The sequence below is a fragment of the Sinohyriopsis cumingii genome, chromosome 18, assembly GCF_028554795.1.
Source record: "Sinohyriopsis cumingii isolate HCF-2022 chromosome 18, ASM2855479v2, whole genome shotgun sequence".
Taxonomy (NCBI): domain Eukaryota; kingdom Metazoa; phylum Mollusca; class Bivalvia; order Unionida; family Unionidae; genus Sinohyriopsis; species Sinohyriopsis cumingii.
Genome location: NC_142978.1, coordinates 19,030,020 through 19,051,731, shown reverse-complemented (window position 1 = coordinate 19,051,731; position 21,712 = coordinate 19,030,020). Strand labels below are relative to the sequence as shown.

General features: G+C 35.5%; 1 protein-coding gene across 1 annotated transcript in view; it reads right to left on the bottom strand.

Moving 5' to 3' along the window:
• The window catches only part of LOC149776174 (transformation/transcription domain-associated protein-like), a 176,703-nt gene that overhangs the window by 36,999 nt on the left and 117,992 nt on the right, over nt 1-21,712 (bottom strand). Inside the window, exons 72-81 of the mRNA XM_089942483.1 lie at nt 20,676-20,788; nt 17,054-17,165; nt 15,084-15,295; nt 13,218-13,406; nt 11,164-11,312; nt 8,491-8,682; nt 5,039-5,235; nt 3,562-3,661; nt 2,988-3,195; nt 1,118-1,207 (exon numbers count right to left, since the gene is read on the bottom strand). Coding sequence (XP_089798609.1) covers nt 1,118-1,207; nt 2,988-3,195; nt 3,562-3,661; nt 5,039-5,235; nt 8,491-8,682; nt 11,164-11,312; nt 13,218-13,406; nt 15,084-15,295; nt 17,054-17,165; nt 20,676-20,788 — 1,562 coding nt within the window. The remainder of the gene's footprint in view (nt 1-1,117; nt 1,208-2,987; nt 3,196-3,561; nt 3,662-5,038; nt 5,236-8,490; nt 8,683-11,163; nt 11,313-13,217; nt 13,407-15,083; nt 15,296-17,053; nt 17,166-20,675; nt 20,789-21,712) is intronic.

The window sequence follows — 21,712 nt, the reverse complement described above, 5'->3', positions numbered from 1 at the left end:
TTTTACAAAAGTTAGGATTAATAATAGCCAAGAAAGAGATAAAAGCATAGGGTCAACATACTTAGGCAGGAGTCTGGTTTTGGCCTCCCGGATTTTACAAAAGTTAGGATTAATAATAGCCAAGAAAGAGATAGGGTCAACATACTTAGGCAGGAGTCTGGTTTTGGCCTCCCGGATTTTACAAAAGTTAGGATTAATAATAGCCAAGAAAGAGATAGGGTCAACATACTTAGGCAGGAGTCTGGTTTTGGCCTCCAGGATTTTACAAAAGTTAGGATTAATAATAACCAACAAACAGATAAAAGCATCAGGTCAACATACTTAGGCTGGAGTCTGGTTTTGGCCTCCAGGATTTTACAAAAGTTAGGATTAATAATAGAAAAGAAAGAGATAAAAGCATAGGGTCAACATACTTAGGCTGGAGTCTGGTTTTGGCCTCCAGGATTTTACAAAAGTTAGGATTAATAATAGCCAAGAAAGAGATAAAAGCATAGGGTCAACATACTTAGGCTGGAGTCTGGTTTTGGCCTCCAGGATTTTACAAAAGTTAGGATTAATAATAGCCAAGAAAGAGATAAAAGCATAGGGTCAACATACTTAGGCAGGAGTCTGGTTTTGGCCTCCCGGATTTTACAAAAGTTAGGATTAATAATAGCCAAGAAAGAGATAAAAGCAAAGGGTCAACATACTTAGGCAGGAGTCTGGTTTTGGCCTCCAGGATTTTACAAAAGTTAGGATTAATAATAGCCAAGAAAGAGATAAAAGCATAGGGTCAACATACTTAGGCAGGAGTCTGGTTTTGGCCTCCCGGATTTTACAAAAGTTAGGATTAATAATAGCCAAGAAAGAGATAGGGTCAACATACTTAGGCAGGAGTCTGGTTTTGGCCTCCCGGATTTTACAAAAGTTAGGATTAATAATAGCCAAGAAAGAGATAGGGTCAACATACTTAGGCAGGAGTCTGGTTTTGGCCTCCAGGATTTTACAAAAGTTAGGATTAATAATAGCCAAGAAAGAGATAGGGTCAACATACTTAGGCAGGAGTCTGGTTTTGGCCTCCAGGATTTTACAAAAGTTAGGATTAATAATAGCCAAGAAAGAGATAGGGTCAACATACTTAGGCAGGAGTCTGGTTTTGGCCTCCAGGATCTTGATCCATTTCTTCAACTTGTTGATCAGATTGTGCAGTTTTGTGGAACCAGGAACACTTAAAAATTAGAATTATTTTAAAATGTCAGAATTATCTGTTGGCTTTCAATACCTTAAGAGTGTTTATTAAATTTATTTTTCATATTAGGTCTTCACCAGTTAAGGACAAGAATCTCTCTACAATGTTTTCATATGCATGCTAATGCAACAAAAAATATCATGGCCAAGAAGACTTAACAATATACAGTGAAAAACCTCTGTAATCCACTTTGTTCATTCAGATATTAACATCATTATGTCATGGCTTATAATCATTGTTTATTTACTGTCCCTTATTCCCTGAACCAGCATGCAACATCAGCCTGACAAACAGCTAAAAATAATACGATAAAACTAATTGTTAAGGTTTGGAAACCTATAGATTATATAAGTTCATTTTCTTACAAAGCAAATGATTAATTTTCATCAAACATGGGTCTAACTTAATCCTGATTATGATATAAACCGGCAGGCAGCCAAATGATTAGGGCTCTTATGGTAAAATATACATGGAAGGCACTTTTAATATAGAATAGTCATCCATAGATGCAATTAGGAATTTTGTGTTGTTTTCATATGAACCCTTTGGATAATCTGAGTACCCAAGCATATATTTGTTAAAAAGTGCCTTCCTTGGGTACCATGTATCTTAAAATGGAGTAGCCCTTACTATAAGTTAGACTGGCATTATGTTTATTTTGCTGCACACCCACCTAAAACTCATTGGCATGCACTGAATTTTAAATCATTCTTGCTATACCATGGTTCAGTAAAAATGCATTAAGCAGTTATGGACCACAAACACCATGGTATAGTGGGGTTCTCCTGTACAGTATACTTATTATATTTGGTGTAAAATATCAGTGCAGTAATAAACATGTAGGTATACAGCCCCCTTGTTTTACCATGCCCAGATAACTCGCAGATTTGTTTATAACTCAGAGGAAAGTATGGACTCCTTTCATCTTGTACAAAAAAAGGTTCCTATTAACTGACTGAATCTTGGTAAATGAAGCCTTGATGTGTCTCTGTGTATTTGTGAAAACAGTGATTAGTGCTTAGAAAATGGAATCACCATCGTCAATTTTGCAACTTTAAGATATATTTTGCTAAAATTTCCTTTGAATATCATTGCTATATCATTTTTGCCAGGGGAGCCACCTCAAAAAAAATTCCTAAAAATTTGAGCAAAGTTCACCAAAATGTTCTGGAGAAGTTGAAAATAGAGTTTCCATACATTTCATCTGGAAGCAAAACACTACAAGGTGAGCTAAGCCTGACAAATTTTAATAGAACATGTCCTAAAAAGTATTCCTACTTAGTTTGATAAATACTAGCCTACTCATTCTAAAGAAGATATTGACAACAATTTTCCAAGTGGTTGCTAAGGATGCCACACCATTGTTAGGAAATCCACCTTTAACATCATTTTGGTAGGGTATGTCACAAGGAATATTACTGCCAACTTTGAGTCAAACTGACCCAGCTGTGTCATAGAAGTTACAAATAGCATTTATAGATGGATGATGTATCCTGGTCATTCTACAAGCTCACATCGCCTTTGGCCAAGTGAAGTAATAAATGTGTCATAAGATAAGCATGACAGAACACAATAAAAGCTAACCTCTTCATTGTCTAATTAGAGGCATACAAACATTGCCTCTCTCTGGCTTGACTGAAACACCTAAAAAAATATTTGGGATTTAGATAAGTTGCAGGGCAGCTAGATTATGTATGAAAGAGAAAAGTACAAACTTCAGACCCCAACAAAAACAAAACAGATGTACATTTTTCTATACCTGAAGTCAAAGTCTGTGGTGAATTGACTCTTCATTTTCTGGAATATTGGATCCTGTGCAGTGGCCTGGGCCCTCCTTGCCAGAGACTCAGATGCTGCACTAGAAAATGTTGTTGTGACACTGGACACATTCTCAATTCCCACACCAAATGTGCTTACAAGCTTTTTCACAAAGTTCAGTGTGTGTGGGGTTATGGTTGCCTCTGCCACTGAAATTGAAGAATTTTGCTCTTGCCTTTAATCTGACTCTAAATAACTAAAAGAATACCTGTCTTTATTTATCTCTGCTTCTTTCCTAAGATACCTGGTACTTAATGAATATCATTTATAAAATATATTTCATTACCATATCTTCCCACCTATATTATGTTCACTCTGAAAAAATCTAACTGCTTGCAAAACAATACCAAAAGCATATACTGGATCCATTAAACATTTCTTAACAATCAATTTTGTTTGAATCTGTCATTTTTCTTGCTTTAACCTAACACCTAAAAACTTAACTTTAGTCTCTTGGCACATGCATGTTTACACATACTAATACAGATCTTATTATGCAGGCACTGACAACATACCTGATCCCCGATTCTCAAAAGCCACAGCATAACACTTTGTTAGTCCCTGGCGTAACTGACGTAACACTTCCTCATACCAGTTCTCTCTGAACCAAACCATCTGAAATGCAGATTTGTATTATTATTCTTTATAAGAATAGTTCATAAATTTAATTAATTAAAAAATAACTGATAAAGAAACTCAAGCTTCACTTCAACAAACACCCTGCTCTTTCTTTGTCTCACACCAAGAAAACTTCTTATTCACTGAGTCCTATGGGTTTTTTTTTTATTACTGTGTGATTCTCATTTTTTTGAGTGACAATAAAAGTTAAAAACAAATGATGGATTTTTTGGGGTCTAACAATGCAGCTTTCAGGTCAATACTGATGTTTTGAATATTTGTTTTCTTAAAGAAAAATAGAAAATATTGTTCAGAAATAAAGTCAAATTTACAGTGAAACATTTCTGGTAAGCCTAAAAAGGGTACTAAACAAGTCCATATTTTTCTCTGGAGATGTATACTATTCCTCCTGTCCCTCTCTGAAATCTCCAGTGTACGGAAAATTATTATTGAAAACTTTATTTTTTCCTTTTTTTCAAACCTTGCTTCAGTATATTTAGGGCAATACTGCCTGTGATCATGTGGCTGTGAATTGGCTTAAACTCAGCAAGATGGTTTAGTTGCTAATTTAAATTCGCATAAAAACAATTCTCTCCGATTATGGCAGAGGGAGCAGTTGGCTTCAGCGTTTCAAGTTTGTCGAGATCTCAAGATATGTGTTATCTTCCAATGCTAAAACAGCAAAATCTACACAACAAAAATATCACAATAAGTTCAATGATGGATAGAAACAGTGGTTGGAATCAAGTACAAAGGACATGAATATACATTCTGCCCTTCCTGTAATGCCAATATTAAAATCGGCTATAGTGGCATGGATGATATTATTCATTATCTTGTACATTAAAGCATATTAAATTCAACAACAAATTTTCCATCACTGAAATCTGTTCACAGAATGTAGATCAAGATACAAGTGCCGAGACACTGTTTGCCAACTTTATAGCAGAATTCAATCTTTCATTTATGGTAGCAGATCATTTTTCAGATCTAGTCTAAATGTTTCCTGACTTTGAATTGCACAAAAGTTATCACAGAAATGGATGAAAACAAACAAACACTACTCACATCCTGGCTCAAACTTTTGGTCCTCATTAAAATACAATACTACAATGAAAAACAAACCATTCTCAATGAAAACCCTCGATCTTTTGAAGTAGAACCTCCCAACCAAATTTTGCAAATCTCCCTATTTGTCCTAAAGCTAACACCTCTGTTCTGTCACACATATACAAATATGAAAACTCCCGTAGAAAGCTGTAATTTATTATTAACTTTCTTCAACCATACTCACAAAAAAAAACATTGTTGGACTGTTAAATACAAGACATATTTCTGGTTGAAAAGACAAATATGTTTCACAATTCAAATGACCTGATCTACAATTCCTTCCAGTGATGAGAGTATGGTAGGATGCAGCTCTCTCTGCATATGCATGATGCGACTGCAGCGCCACATAGGGGCTGGCGCCCTAATGGGTCCAGCATCTGATTGACCCAAGACCCCACGCCCCGACCCACTGGCAGATAAACCTTGGGAATTGGAGGTGGAGGTAATAGTCCCAGAAGTCTCTGTAAAATGAAAAACAGACATGTCATTAATAAACTACCATGGTGGGGTCAAGCCATACTAACCAGTCTCTAGCTAGTACTGTCTACCATGGCAACAGCACTATACTTATCCCACGAGATGAAGCAAAGTAAAATAATTTAAATACAACATAGCTGCACTGTTGTTTCAAGCAATAATAAAATATGACACAGGTCTGAACCTACATAGGTCTGGACTGTGATATCATAGTAGCTAGTCAGGATTAGAGCTGATCAACATAAATATAATAGTCCAATTTGTGTAAATATGGGTGTCATTGAAACTGATCACATATAATGGAATGTACAACAAATACATATTGAGAACTAGCTTCACCAAGACTTATTTGACAGGTTAATATATTTTCTGTATATTTTACAGTATTTCTCCACCTATCATATCTATCAGTTGTTTCTCCAGTTGATCTGTCAGCAGTATACATTTTGGGAATTCTGAACCATACTGAAATTCAACATGACTGCACATCTTTTTGTGCTAAAGAAAGTGACAAAGAAAACATAAAAATAGTTATATTTATAGATCATCAATAAAGGCACATTACTCTGAGCAAAATGTTAAAGTGAAATAAATCTTTAATTTGTTAATTATAATTTTAAAAGTTACTTCCCTTTATAGAAGAATACATATTTCTGATTCTACCACACACAGCTTTATATTTAAAAAAAGAAAACAAATTTCAAAAGTAAAAAACTAAAATCAAGTATTTTATTGCATTTTGTTGTAAAGAATGTTATAAATGGTTTGCATGCTTTTTAAGAAATTTTCAAAAAAGAACATATTTCAGTGAACAACAAACTGATTAGAAATTAAAAGCAAGAACTATATTGATGGAAATTAGTATTAGTAACACCTGCTTCTTTTTACCGACTCATCATTAAGACTGTGAAAATGGGCTAAATGGCTCAATTATGTGACATCAAAACTTTAAAATGTTATTGTTGTCGTTGTCATAGCGTTTAATGCCATTTTTCAGCACATGATAGGCTATAGATGGCAGCCAGTATTAATGGTGGAGGCAGAACCCCGGGAAAACCCCGGAAAGAACCACCAACCCTCGAGAAGCTACTGGCAAGCTTTCTCACATACCCACATTGGCTGAATCCGAGACTCGAACCCACGCAGACAGAGGTGAGATGGCAGTGATCCATAACGGAGAGCGCTTTAGACACTCGGCCACTCGGGGCCCCCATAAAATGATGTACAGTTGTATTAAAATTTCACTGTACAATAAAAGCTCCAAAAATGTACCATATATACTTGCTTATAAATTACGTCAAACTGCAAGCAACAATAATCCTAATCTACTGTAGCATAATGTGCCACAGATCACAGTCTATGTTGTTTGCTATGTTGATTACTCCTAATAAACTGTGACCCAGATCTGCTGGCACAATATGCGATGGCAGATCTGGGGTCTGTGCAGTTTGCAGGTGGACTTAATATTTTAAGTGAGTAAATACAGTATACTACTTGTAAATGTCTTTTAATAATCTGAAACAACGACTGTCTTGCTAAACAATAAAAGATCTCACACACAATCAGCTATACATGATAAATGATAAAGCAATTTCAAATGATCAGTATGCTTAATAACACTTGAATTTCTACAACTATTAATTATCAGATTTATCATAAATTGTTTTCCAGATATAAAGAAACACCAATGCTTCAAGATTCTCCATATCTAAAAATATCTATGTAACAGTAAACAAATTTGCTTTTCCATGCAATAAACTTTTGTTGAGTTTATAAGGAACATATCTGCAAATATTACACATTTTACAAAAACACTTTACAAAATTAGATATCAAAATAATTACAAATCTGCAAAACTCACCTGTAAAAAAAAATTCATATTGGAAACTGAAATTCAGGAGCAGTTAAAACTATCACAGTAATTGAGTCCTTACAGAATCCCCTCCATCCACTTCCACACCATTCTAAGGGTAATAATCTAACCTTTATATGTGGCATAAACTTTTGTCATTATAAGAATGCATATCACATTTCATGACGATATCTGAAATGGTTTGCAATATATTAACTGTCACAGATGTGTCATGAAGAGATGGCTGGACACCATCTTTATTAAAAAATGGGGATAACTCGTCAAATGTTATTAGATCTCTATGGTTTTAAACTAAGTAACAAAAAGAAGCGAAACCAGAAAGTTGATTAAAATCAACAAATAAAATTATTTTTCTGAATTACAATATGAAAATTTAAGAGGAACTTACAGTATTGTGAATTAAATCCCAAATAATCATAACAGTTCTATCACAAGTCTGAAAGTATAGAGTGTTATGAATGAATTCCAATATTGAATGTGCTGATGCATCAATAGTCTTGAATAGGTTACATGTACCAAAAGTCTTTATGAATCACAATGATATAATTCAGAATGTTTTTGAATGAATTCACAATAATACTAAAATGGTGACTTAGTCCAAAAAGTCAATGAGCACTTTGTAATTAACACTAAATGACTGACCTTAAAATGGGACTGAATAATTGTGTTTACAACCAATGTTACATAAAATCCTAAAGCACAATTAAATGTCCTTTATATGGGTCACAAGTTTGTTTCCAGAACATTCTAGGTTTGTAAATAAGTTAGACCTTGAACTCAAATGTGAATAAACAGCTTGTTTACAACTGAAAAATCAGGTACGCAGAAACCTCTATCCTCAATCATGGACAAAGGTAAAGCAAACAATATAAATTAAATACACATAACAATGCCAATTAGACTGCCCAGTTGTTTTCTAGTCATGATACAAGACCAAATCAAGTTTCATGAAGATATGTCAAAGAGCTCAAGTACGAAGGCTGGATGGATTCTTACGTGGAACACAAACAATTGGCATTATACAAATACATACCAAGTTTCACGAAGATATGTCAAAGAGCTCAAGTACGAAGGCTGGATGGATTCTTACATGGAACACAAACAATTGGCATTATAAAAATACATACCAAGTTTCATGAAAACATCTCAAATGGTTCAGAAGATATTAACCAGAGATGAATGTAGTAGATGGATGCAACCTATACTAAAATTGAAGATAAATCTTTAAATACTGACCTTGCAGACTCCATTTTTTGTAAAGAACACAATGTCCAGTCATCATACAAACACATACTGTATTGACAAGCTCACTCCAATATTTAACCAATCAAGTTAGACTTTAAGATGGCTACAATTAACAGCCCACCTGTAACTGTTGTAAAGGATGCTGAACTCAATGGATCAGGCGTGGGTGGTGCACTTGGTAGTGCTGGACTGACAACACTGATAGGTGTGGTGCTTGGAGGCACTGTTGTTGTACTAGTAGTGCTGGTAATGCCCGTAAGGGAAACCTGGGAGTTGCTTCGACTTAGTGTGGCAGCCAGCTCTCCACTCTTGTCTGTAATTATACAGAAATCATTTTGTTGATAGCTATGTGCAATCAATTGTATGTCTCATTTAACAACAATGCATGTAGTTCTAAGAAAAGATACATGTTTTTCAGTAAATTTTCATGAAATCCTGGTGTTGGGGCCTTGTACAAGTGTTTAAAGGTCACATGACAAAAAAATCAACTCTTGCTGTAACTGGATCATTTACTTCAATATTACTGGGCTTTTCAACTGGACATGAAAATTGTCTGCTGTTTAGTCTATGTATCTTTGACACTGGGCCCCAGCAATGACCTCCATGTTCTTATTACCTGTGCATTATCTTTCAAAACAATTTTGTAGCACGTAACGTATTACAGGATCCTCTAATAAATCCAAGGGAAAAATATGATTAATCCTTACTGTATTTAATTTATAGTAAACCCAAGGGAAAAATGTAGTTAAAAATCGATGTATATAATTTATAGTAAATCCATGGGGAAAATATGGTTAAACAAGCCAAAAGGTGTAACTGTAGACAAGCCAAAAGGTGTAACTGTAGACAAGCCAAAAAGTGTAACTGTAGACAAGCCAAAAGGGTTTACTGTAGACAAGCCAAAAGGGTTTACTGTAGACAAGCTGAAAGGTGTAACTGTAGACAAGCCAAAAGGTGTAACTGTAGACAAGCCAAAAGGGTTTACTGTAGACAAGCCAAAAGGGTTTACTGTAGACAAACCAAAAGGTGTAACTGTAGACAAACCAAAAAGTGTAACTGCAGACAAGCCAAAAGGTGTAACTGTGGACAAGCCAAAAGGTGTAACTAGACTAGTCAAATGGTGTAACTGTAGACAAGCCAAAAGGGTTTACTGTAGACAAGCCAAAAGGGTTTACTGTAGACAAACCAAAAGGTGTAACTGTAGACAAACCAAAAAGTGTAACTGCAGACAAGCCAAAAGGTGTAACTGTGGACAAGCCAAAAGGTGTAACTAGACTAGTCAAATGGTGTAACTGTAGACAAGCCAAAAGGGTTTACTGAAGACGAGCCTTATAGGCAGCATTTTATCGTCAACAATTTAAATTACACTTAAGGATTTTTAATTAACTCAGCAAAATATGATCAAATAAAAGTCCTTTCATGACAGTGGATTTTCTCTTAGACTCAATTAAGCCATGAGTTGTCAGAAAAATATTGCAGCACATTACAATCTGAACTCTGATGACAGGCATGAATAATGTTGCTATGTGAAAATAGTAATATGGGTAATAGAGAGTGACCAATACATGGAATTATTTCATCAAGCTATGCCAACAGAGTAATACGGGCCAAAGATACTGAAAAATACTTTGAACTGTTTCATAAAGCCATTACAAACAAAGTATTATGGATACTGAAAAATACTTTGAATTTTTTTTATCAAGCAGTCAATTTTGTGACTGAATATGTCTATCCTGCATTATATATGAATGATCTTGTTTTGGACAACAGTGCCACCCACTACAATTGCAGTGAACAGGTCTCATCACTTGACAAACCATGGCATTTAGCATGTGTTTACTCCAACTTAATTATGCTTCCATCATATTAAAACTCGCTTCAAACAGGCAATATGCCTAGAAATGATGAGAGAAAATCTGGAATGTAGCAACATACCATATAGTAAATTCTGCCACTTCTGAAAGAAATTACTTTCAACGTATTGGCTACCTTCAACTTTAAATTAACATCAGAAGGGTAAACTTTATCACAATAATTTGCCCCCCCCCCCATCTCTCTCTCTCTCTCTCAGAATGCTGTGCAGGAATGCTTGCAACTTACAAACCTGGCCATATATTATTTTAAAAGTAAATGCTTTATGAGTTTCTGTTAAAAGATGTCCATAATTACTGTCCTAAATCAATGGGATTGTATAAAATCATGCCTCATATTATACATGTCAGTATCCTCTTAACGCATCTTAGACTGAAACTCATTTCTGCTGGTAAAAAAGGGAAAGAGAAAGCTACTGGAAGCATCCACTCCTCTTCTCCCAATCAACATGTCTCACATTTTCTACTGCTATCAACTAGTGCATGTGTGATATAAGTACCGTCTGTGGTTATACAATAGTGCATATGAGACCTTAGTACAGTCTGTGCTCTGTTTCTCTGAAGAACATCATCCTTTCTGAAAGTATGACTGAGTCAGTCTTACAGACAGGCTGAATGGCCACAGTACATTTAATATATTGCTTGACTAGGTTAGCATAGCCATTGTGGGAAATTATGACTGACGTCACTTGGGCAGGACAATTTCCAAATGCAATGGAAAAACGCAGGAACATAGAAACAGTACGCCACTTTTTTTTCCAACAACATCATGGGCCAAAAAAGATCTTGAATTAATTAAAATTGTTTTTTTATATTCTCCGTTTATCTTGTTCAAAAACCATTGTTTATGAGCTTGCTTTTATGATGCACATAATGGCTATTAGTAAAATTATATGTAGATGACATTAAAAGCAATAACTTACATCTCTCCCTCTGCTCTATCTTCAAGGTGAGGTACAAGGTGCGGATGGGAAAGTAGACAGCTTGAGGGTACATCCTCCCCACCTGACTCAGTAGGTTCATGATCAACCGACCCTCATTTCGTATTAGGCAAGTCAAAAGCTGAGGAATCCTGACAAAGAAACATTTCTATCTTTATTATTCTATGATCACTGAACATGTTGCATATTTTAAAATAAAGATGACCTCAAAGGTGCAAGTAAGGAACAGAATATAAAAGGCTGCACTGGAACAGATCCCCTCTATTTTAAGCCATGGATCTTTATGGAATCATGTAAATTCACTTTTTCCTTTGTTTACATTCCAATTCATTGTGAATTTTATGGTTGATAGAAAGCCATGAATTTTGAGAACCAATAATAATAATTGTTCTTTGGAAACAATGGGACCCCTTCCCAAATAAATAAAATAAAGTACAAATAAAATTGTATTAACAGCTTATGAAGGCCATGGTCTGCATATCAATCCAACCATTGCTGTAAAACATGTGTCCTTGATACCAAGGTCATATGGTTGAGTGAGCCTGTCACATAACGAATTCTTTTAACTATGTATTGATTGATCCCAAGTATGACAAAAATCCACAGGTTTAGGAAACATAAGCAACGAAAAACTGTCACCATGTTATGTCACACTAACCATTAACATGGATTCACCAAAAAATGTGAAAACTGATGCCAAAACAATAAACAAACTCTCCAGCCATGTGAACAAAACTGAAAAGTCTGATGGACAAGATTACAAATGGTTCACAGTACAAAAGATACCACTCCAGATTCTCGGTAATATTTATATCGAATATATGCCAGTCTGGGTACTTTTAGTGATATAGTAGGTGGCTTTCTACTAATCTGCATAAAATCCACTAGTCTGATAATTTATTGATATGTAAAAATTATAATGAGGAAAACAAGTGTCAGGAACAGCACATTAATTGTCCCCTCATGAACCTATGAAGAAACTAATGGGGCATAGTTGACTCATGAAATTACTGACAAGTCTAAATCACATGAACCTTTGGCTAAGGGTGCAGTCTTGAACTAAAGTAACTATGTAGAAACCATTATTTCCTTATTGTAATTAACATAACCATTGCCTCTAACCTTGAAAACACAGGATTTGTTGGCTGCTTTGTTATACTAAATGTTAGCCATCCAAAACATTTGGTCAAGGAACCTATCACAGAACAAAAATTATTCTGCAAAACCGATTTTCATTTTAACAATAATGACTTTTGATATTTGACCTTAAAACCAATAGACTGCTTCAATACCTTAAGTGCAAGCCTACCACAAACTATGGGCCTTGGTTTGTATACCAGAACCAAAGTTATTATGCAAAATCCATTTTTGTTATCTTCATCACAGTGAATGTGAACTTTTGCTCTTTAAATCCACATACATATTCCTTATATCATGTGCAAGCTATCTATAATGTTTGGTCCAAGTCCGTTACATAGAACCAATGCTGTTGTGCAGAAACCAGTTTTCTTCTTTCAGTTACAGTGACCTTGACTTACAACCTTTTCATCCCAAAATCAATGTGCTTATTTTATCCCAAAGAGCATGCTAACCACAAAGTCTGGTCCAGGTATATGGAGAAAAACTAATGATGTCATGTGGAAACCATTTTACTTCATTCAGTCACTGTGACCTTGACTTTTGATATTTGATCCCAAAAAATCAATAGGTTTCAATCCAACCCCAAGTCCCAGCCATCCACAAAGCACAGTAACTACTGATGGTGGAGTACTTAGGTAATTGTACCATGACCATTTTCTCCTTTCAGCAACACTGACCTTGACCTTTGACCTCTGGACCCCTGAAATCCGTTTAGTATTTCCTTACCCCAATGCTTGCTATCAACAATGCTTGGTAAAGGTAAATGCTGAAGAACTGAAAATAAGAAAAGTTAATGGACCAACATGACCCCAGCATAATATCCTACATAAAACAAGGCTTCCTACAGTGAAAAAGGCTTGCAAATATTAATGATGACTACTTCATTACATCCTTACCAAGGTAGCCATTGGACTGGAGGTACACCAATACAGTATTTATCTACAGCTTCTGCCAGAGTTGACTTCTCATCATCATATGTCAACAACCAAAGGACCTTTGCCAGATACTTCCTTGATTTGCTCTCATTCTGGTGACGACAGGCATGCAGGAAACATGTGATAGCAGAGACACCTAAATGCATTTGCCTGGAAATACAAAATTACCATAAATACTACATTATACAGTCATCAGGTAGTAAATGGTGCTATTTATACTTCTTCTATATTAAACCATCTTTCGTTGGTTGGACATGAAATTTTATAATATCTTATAAAGCATCTTTCTTGTTTTCAATGCAAGACAGCCACAAAATGTGGTCCTGGTAAAAGACTCTAACTCAAGTTATTTTGTAGAAAAGATTTTTCATCTTAAAATCAGGACCCTGACCTTTGACCTACAGACTTCAAAATCATTAGGTGCCTTTTTTGTCCAAAATGCAAGCCATGTACAATGTTTGGTCAGTTTGTGCCATAAGACTAAAGTCATTTGATGTAAATCATTTTCCTTCCTTGCAGTCTGATCTTGACCTTTGACTTTTTAATCCCAAGATCAACAGGTATCTTTCTTGTCTCAAATGCAGGTCATCCACAAAGTTTGGTCAAGATAGATGATAAATAACTCAACATATTGTACAGAAACCATTTTTCTTCTGGTCAAATTGGGAAGGAGTGTTTTATGGCACCCAATCATAATGTTAGCACTATGGTACCAACTAAGTTTAATAAAATATTGTGAAAATGTATATATGACAGAAGATGAAGGTAAATCCTTAAAGCAGATGGTTAAAATTTGTTGTATAAACTGCATCCCCTCAACCTGATGTATTGCAAGAAAACAAAATATGGAACAGTTGGAAGGAAAGACGTAACATGATGTGCTCCACTTTATGGCAGACCATCAAAAACGACTGTATGACTGATTTAGAATGTAAGAAAATATTCAGGAACAGCCTTCAGACTTTGCAATATTTAAAAAACTGATTCAATATTTTATGAAAATAAAAAGTAATACACTGGGTTGAGAAATATCAACAGTTTTGACTGCAATAATGAATGTTATAAAGTTTTGACATGACTCCACAAATTTTGAAATTAACAATGTACAACATAGCACAATTAAATTTGGTTGCCTTTTAGGTACAATGAATGAAATTTGAACTAAAGTCTGACAGTGACAAAATACGGTGTCCAAATAAACTGTTTAAAAAGCAAATTCTCATTCTACTTCCAGACCTATTTACTCTAACAGATGCCATAATTAAATATACCTGCACTACAGTTTTCTTAGTAACTCCAACAGCTAGTCTAACAACAGTTAGAAGTACCTCGTAGGGTACCTCTCCAGTGTTGCAGATCCCCATTTGACCTCCTACTTCTATACCAAACATAGTTTTCCTTAATTGGTTAAAAGTCACAATTCATAGTATCCATCTTCAATTCTATTATGCATAAAAAAAATGGCATTTTCTGCTTGAGAACCCATGCTGAAAGTTCATGTATATACACAAATGACTCGTGTCTCAGTGAGAAATTTTCTGCGTGAGTGTTAATATAAATTCACATAAATGCAAGATGTTAGTAAGGCGTATAGGTGTGAATCGGGAGTTTACTGTACATACTTCATCAAGGCAAACAAAAGCAGTATTTTTCAGAAGTATTCATTAAGCATTATTGTTATTTCATATAAAAAAATCCGATTCACCTGACATTCTGCCACTCATATCTGCTTGCATTTTACACACTCAGATGTTTGGACCTAACTTAGCTTTACAAGTGTTTGCTGCTCTAACAAAAGATATAAGTTTAATAAAGTGAGTGCCGTACCTGTCCCTGGTGAAGACTGACTCCAAATAATCTCCCCAAAGAGCCCAGGCCTTGACCAGTGTATCATGCATCTGCACTGCTGCTGAGAAAGCTTTGTTGGCATCATCAGATCGTCCAATCTGGGCCAGGAACATTCCCTTCAAAGCATAAAATTCTGCAGTCATTTCCTTCGTGAAATACTTCAGATTCGTGGACTCAATCACCTCCAGTCCCTGTTGAAACAAAAAATATAAAAAAATAAAACAATTTTTCCTTCAAAGTGATGAATTTATGCATTCCTGTTAAACATTCAATAAAACAATTCACTGCCAACTTTACTGTCTATTAAGGACCATCTCTAAACATATTTTTTACATCTAAAAACTAAAACATTTACAAGCTGTCAGTACTGTAAAACTAAGGTGATATTATTTGTACAATTCCTAATAAATGGATTAGAAAATATTCTACAATAAAAGAGTAAATATTAGAAACAAAACTAAATACTGGACATTAAATGCATGTACAGTCATATTCAGTGGAAGTATGTTTTGTGGACAATGGTAGCAAGCTTCTCAAATTTAAAAAGGGTTCCATGACTCTAAATTGTAACTTCACGCTGTTTTTTTCTTTTAATGCACCATGCTATTCTTTTTAGTGACATGATTGATTAACAGTATCTGTATCCCTTTCCCATAATTTACCATGAAACACTGACAACCAACATACCTTGAAACACCGACAACCAACATACCATTAAACACCGATAACCAACATACCTTGAAACACCGACAACCAACATACCTTGAAACACCGACAACCAACATACCTTGAAACACCGACAACCAACATAACATGAAACACTGACAACCAACATACCAAGAAACATTGACAACCAACATACCTTGAAACATCAACAACCAACATACCATTAAACATCGACAACCAACATACCTTGAAACACCGACAACCAACATACCTTGAAACATCGACAACCAACATACCTTGAAACACCGACAATCAACATACCATTAAACACCACCAACCAACATACCTTGAAACACCGACAACCAACATACCATGAAACAATGAAAACCAACATACCCTGAAACACCAACAACCAACATACCATGAAACACCGACAACCAACAAACCATGAAACAACGAAAACCAACATACCTTGAAACACCGACAACCAACATACCATGAAACACCGATAACCAACAATACCTTGAAACACCGACAACCAACATACCATGAAACACCGACAACCAACATACCATGAAACACCGACAACCAACATGCCTTGAAACACTGACAACCAACATACCTCGAAACACTGATAATCAACATACCTTAAAACATTGATAACCATGCATGTTGAAACATTGATGACCATGGCAACAGTTATTAAGATTTTTCTTAATTGTAAATAAGAGCTGTCATCCTAAAAGTGACATCTTTTTCTTTTTTCTTCCTTTTTTAGTTTCTACTGTCATTATCAGTCATCAAGAAAAGTACACAACACTGATTAACTGGATTAATGGAACTAACTAATTGCTCTTCCATGTTACTAAATGAATCTGGCTGAGTTAGCTCAGCTTACAAAGCATCTAACTCATAATTCAAGGGTTGCATGTTGGATACCCATTGAGGCAAGCACATGTCAGCCACCTCACTGTGTCCAGGGGAAAAGCAATTAGCTATTTCCTCAGTATAATATAGCCAATAATGTGCTAAAAGTCCTGTTAAAACCAACAAAAACAAAAAACCACATGGATCAAGTACACTTTGGAGCTACTAGACTGGTTCTCTGGCCTTAGGTTCCTCATCAGGGAAACAATGAAAACTGGGAACCAGAAAACCATTAGTACCCAGGCACACCACTAAAACAAAGAGGCAAGTTCCATTCCACATCTATCAAAGAGTCTTAACAATTTAAGCTTTAAAAATTTTTAATACTGATATTTTAAAATGTCCCTAAAACATACCTCATTGAGTTCATTTTTGCCCATAGTGCTGGACATCTGGAGGTAGCATTTGACCTGCTGTCGTATCTTCTGGAAACAGTCAACTATTGGGACACTTGGTATGGTATGAATCCTAAAAAAAATGAAAGTACCATTATAATTTTCTTTGATCCTAAAAATGGATATCTTGAGGGAAAAAAATTCTTTATTGAATTCACAACATGACTAAATTTCAAGTAAACACTATCTACTCCATCATCATGAATTCTGTTGGAAATGTGAACATTCAAAAGTTAGAATTTATGATTTTATATTAAATAATTTCGAATGTATGAAATTTTATACAGAAGCATAAAATGCATTAAATTACATATCAAAAACCATACAGTTTACTATTAGACTTCTGGGGAATGATTTGAACCTTATCCAATCATAATATATTTGAATATCCACAACACTGCAAAAGCTGCCTGTCCAAGCTAATAAAGATGCTCACCACATCAAAGTAAGATTGTGTTGTAATAAAAAATCATGTCTGCTTGTCAAAACAGACATCAGACTCTAGTGGTCTCCCTACATATAGAGGAATTGTACCAAAACTGTAATCAATCAACAGTTACTGCTGGAGTAGATGTTTACGCTTTTCCAGGGATATAACTGTGGAGAAGGCTTAAGAGGCTGTGCCCATCTTATGATTCACCAGGTATTACAGAAGATAAATTTGAATCCAAAATTTGATTTCTTCTTCAAATACATTTTGCAATTTTAATACATTTGGAGAATATGTAAAACTTGAAAAGAAGTACATCCTCTCATCCCAGAGTTGGCACTGTCTCTGGTCTCTTTGTATATCTGAAGCAGATTTGAATGTCATCTGAGATATGGGGCAGAGTAAACACATGATAAGTAGCAAAAGTAGAGTAATGCTTGTCGTCATGATCCTGCTCCAAGACCTTTGAATGCAACCTGTTGTACTGTTGATATAGGTCCCACTAGATCAAAATGAGCAGAAAGATCTCTCTGATAAAGCTGGAGGTCATCTCTGACCTACACCCCATGACTTGAACAATGTCAAATAGAGAACCATTGCGCTTTAATGTTACGCTAGTGGTGATTGCCTTAGCCTTATTAACCAATGTCACTGGTCCTGATGGGATGATGGGATGTACCCTGCCAGTATTGGCCTGGTATGCTATGGTTTTGACACTGGGCAATGGTGGTGCAGTATGTGTGAAAGAAGGTAGTGATAACAAAGATTTCCAAATCTTCTTCTGAATGGACAAATCCTTCTGCTTCCAGAGATTTTGTCAAAAGGAAGCTGATGACCAAGGCGTCATCATCAGTAATATTTATGGCATCCACAATGTGTGAATTCTTGGATCTCTCATTAGCCCAGATTAACAGTATGGCCATGATGGTTGCTCATCTGTATTTAGCTTGACGAATGAAGTGAAAAATATTTGTCTACAATAAAGAGTGAGATTTTGACAAGAAACGGAGTCTACTTGCAGGTGAGAAAACTAAAGGATTGCTCAGACTGATGACAAAACACAATGTGACAGAATTTGCCAGGCCATTAGTACCAAGCATAAACAAAAGCAGCAACTGATATTCACACCAATTCCAACAGAATATGCTGACTGCAAGCACCATTCCAAGTTTCCATGTGAAGACTAGAATTTACCAAAACAAAATGGTCTTATCAAAACAACACGTAATGAGCACATGTAAGTCTATTAGACAATATTCATACTAAATTGCATTAGAATATGTTGAATAATTCTTGAGCTATGCCAGTTACAAGCAAAAACCCATGAGTAGATATTAAATTGTCAAGGGTCATAACTCTACATAGAGTTGACAACATAAAACCCATAAAAGGCAAATCAAGGTATATGAGACAACATTCATGCCAACTTGCATCAGAGTATGTTGAAAGGTTTTTGAGATGTGCTGGTCACAAACAACATCCCATGAAACAGACATTAATTGCCAAGGGCCATAACTATCAAACATCACATTGCTGAGACAGAGCCCATAAAGGAACATCGAGGTCTGCGAGACAATATACAAACCAAATGGCATGAGAATGTGTTGAATAGTTCCTGAAGTATGCTGGGTATAAAAGATCAGCTGTAGTGGAGATTTAAAACATGGAATACAGGACAATAACTCCTTCAAAATATGATTTATAGTGATAAAACCTTTAAAAGTGCATCTACATATAATAGGCTATTCCCCTACCAAATGACATACAGTTAATGAGGGCTAGCAGAGTTCTGGTGGTGACAAGAAGTCTGAATAGAAAGATGATTAGACTGATGGAAGATGGATGAAATGATGAATGGAATGATGGTTAGACTGATGGAAGATTGATGGATGGAAGATGGATGGAAGGTAGGAAGATGGATGAAAGGAATGATGAACTGATGGAATATGGATGGAAGGATGGAACGACTGATGAAAGCTGGAAGGATGGATACACTGATGAAGGATGGAAGGATAGATATCAATGGATGGAAGGATAGAGAGATTGAGGGAAGATGGATGGAAGGATGGTTAGACTGATGGAAAATGACTGGATGGATTGATAGAAGATGGATGGATAGACTGACAGAAAACTGATAGAAGGATGGATAGACTGATGAAGATGGAAATCTGATTACTATAGGATTCCTGAATCTTCATACAGAGCTTGAAAAAAAAAGAGCGATTTTAGGCAAATCTTAGAACCCATTTGATTGGGAAGAGAGATTTCATAAACAATTTCAATTTACCTCCAAAATAGACATGTGCAATGAGGGAACTTTGTACCTATAAGGAATGCAATTCATGGTATACATATGTCCTTGTTCAGAAGAAGTCTGTGCAGAAACTAATTTACCATTAATTTGCCCAGTTCTTCATAAACCAAGCATATATACACACCCTGGTACTAAATAATTTTGTTGGTCATCCACATGAATACAAATGGATTAGTAGTTGTTGTGGGGTTTAACGCCACTTTTCAGCACATGATAGGCCATACATGGCGGCCAGTATTAATGGTGGAGGAAGAACCCGGGAAAACCCCAGAAAGAACCACCAACCCACGAGAAGCTACTGGCAAGCTTTCTCACATACCCACATTGGCCGAATCCGAGACTCGAACCCACGCAGACAGAGGTGAGATGGCAGTGATCCGTAACAGAGAGTACTTTTGACCACTCAGCCACTCGGGGCCCCACAAATGGATTAGTCTACCAAATTCAAACTGCTATTGTTTAATATTTGTCTGGTCTTTGATCAAAAGTGAATAACGCCTTTATCATTCTTGACAATACTACAATATTCCTTAAAAAGTCTGATTTGTATATGATAAGGAAAAAGGTCTCTCATTTCCATAATAAATTAAATGCTTGTTCTGAGATTATTGTTTTGTTTCTTGTTCATCTGTTGCTTATGTCTATCATTGACAAATTTTATGATAATAAATATTTTGTAATCTTTTCATACTGGTACTAACTTTCTAATTTTAGTACCATAGCTCTAATTCATGTCAGTATCTGCCTCATACTCTGAAAATAGTCAGGGAGAAAAAAACAATCAAAAAAATTTAATAGTCTGTGATAAGAAACAATGGACAAAAAATATTACCACTTACCTGCTGAGTGAGTCTAAGCAGACTCCAGTCAAGTTATGTTTCCTTGCAATCTTTCCAAAGTGAATAATAGCTTGTGCTGAGGCATGAACCCCCAACATGGCATGGTTGTTTTGCTGCAATGGATACAGGAAATATAGGATCCAATGAACTGGGATAAGACAACTGAATCATGTACATGTACTGGCATCCAATCAGATCTAAGTAAAGAAACCCACATAATGTCACTTTCAAAATTAGCATTCATCATATTTTCATCATTACAGAAACAAAATTACTTTACCTATATATCAGTCATAAGCTACCATCAAAGTCATTCTTTCACAAGCAATTGGCTGCTTCTAAAATTATTCAAAAGCAGTTGTCGTCATCTAACTTGATGGTACAGGTTTTGGTTCATTTCAGTGATCTGTTCTATTTGGAAAAGTGAATTTTTAAAATACATTGATGCCTTATATTTAAAAGTGAAATATCAGTTAAAGATGCACAATTTATCTAGAAATTACATCATAACCTGAACCTATGGCTGCAAAAATCTTCCATAGCAATGGATCCCAAAATGATATAATTTGATGTCAGTAAAACTGAATTCATCTACTAGGTATCTTACACTATTGTTAATTCCTTAATGTATGTAGTTTTGAATCATATATGGCATACACCTATAAAGAAACAAGAGTCAATACAAGGGATCGATTCTCTACTGACTGAAAAGAATTTCCAGGCATCTAAGATAAGACAGTTTCTTTCATTTTAACAGCTTAGTGCTGAAACCATATCTGATATTATGAAGCTATAACAAGATTTTGAAGATGTCCACTGTGGCTGTTGTACTGGATATCAGATCAGCACCGTTTTTATTTAGGACCAACTAGATATCATTTTTATTTAGGACCAACTAGATATCATTTTTATTTAGGACCAACTAGATATCATAAAAAGTCTTTGGTGAAAACCTCAATCAATATCACCATCCATTCTGGTGGAATAGCCATTACAAATTTTCCACAGTGGTCATGGTGGATGTCTAATACACATCA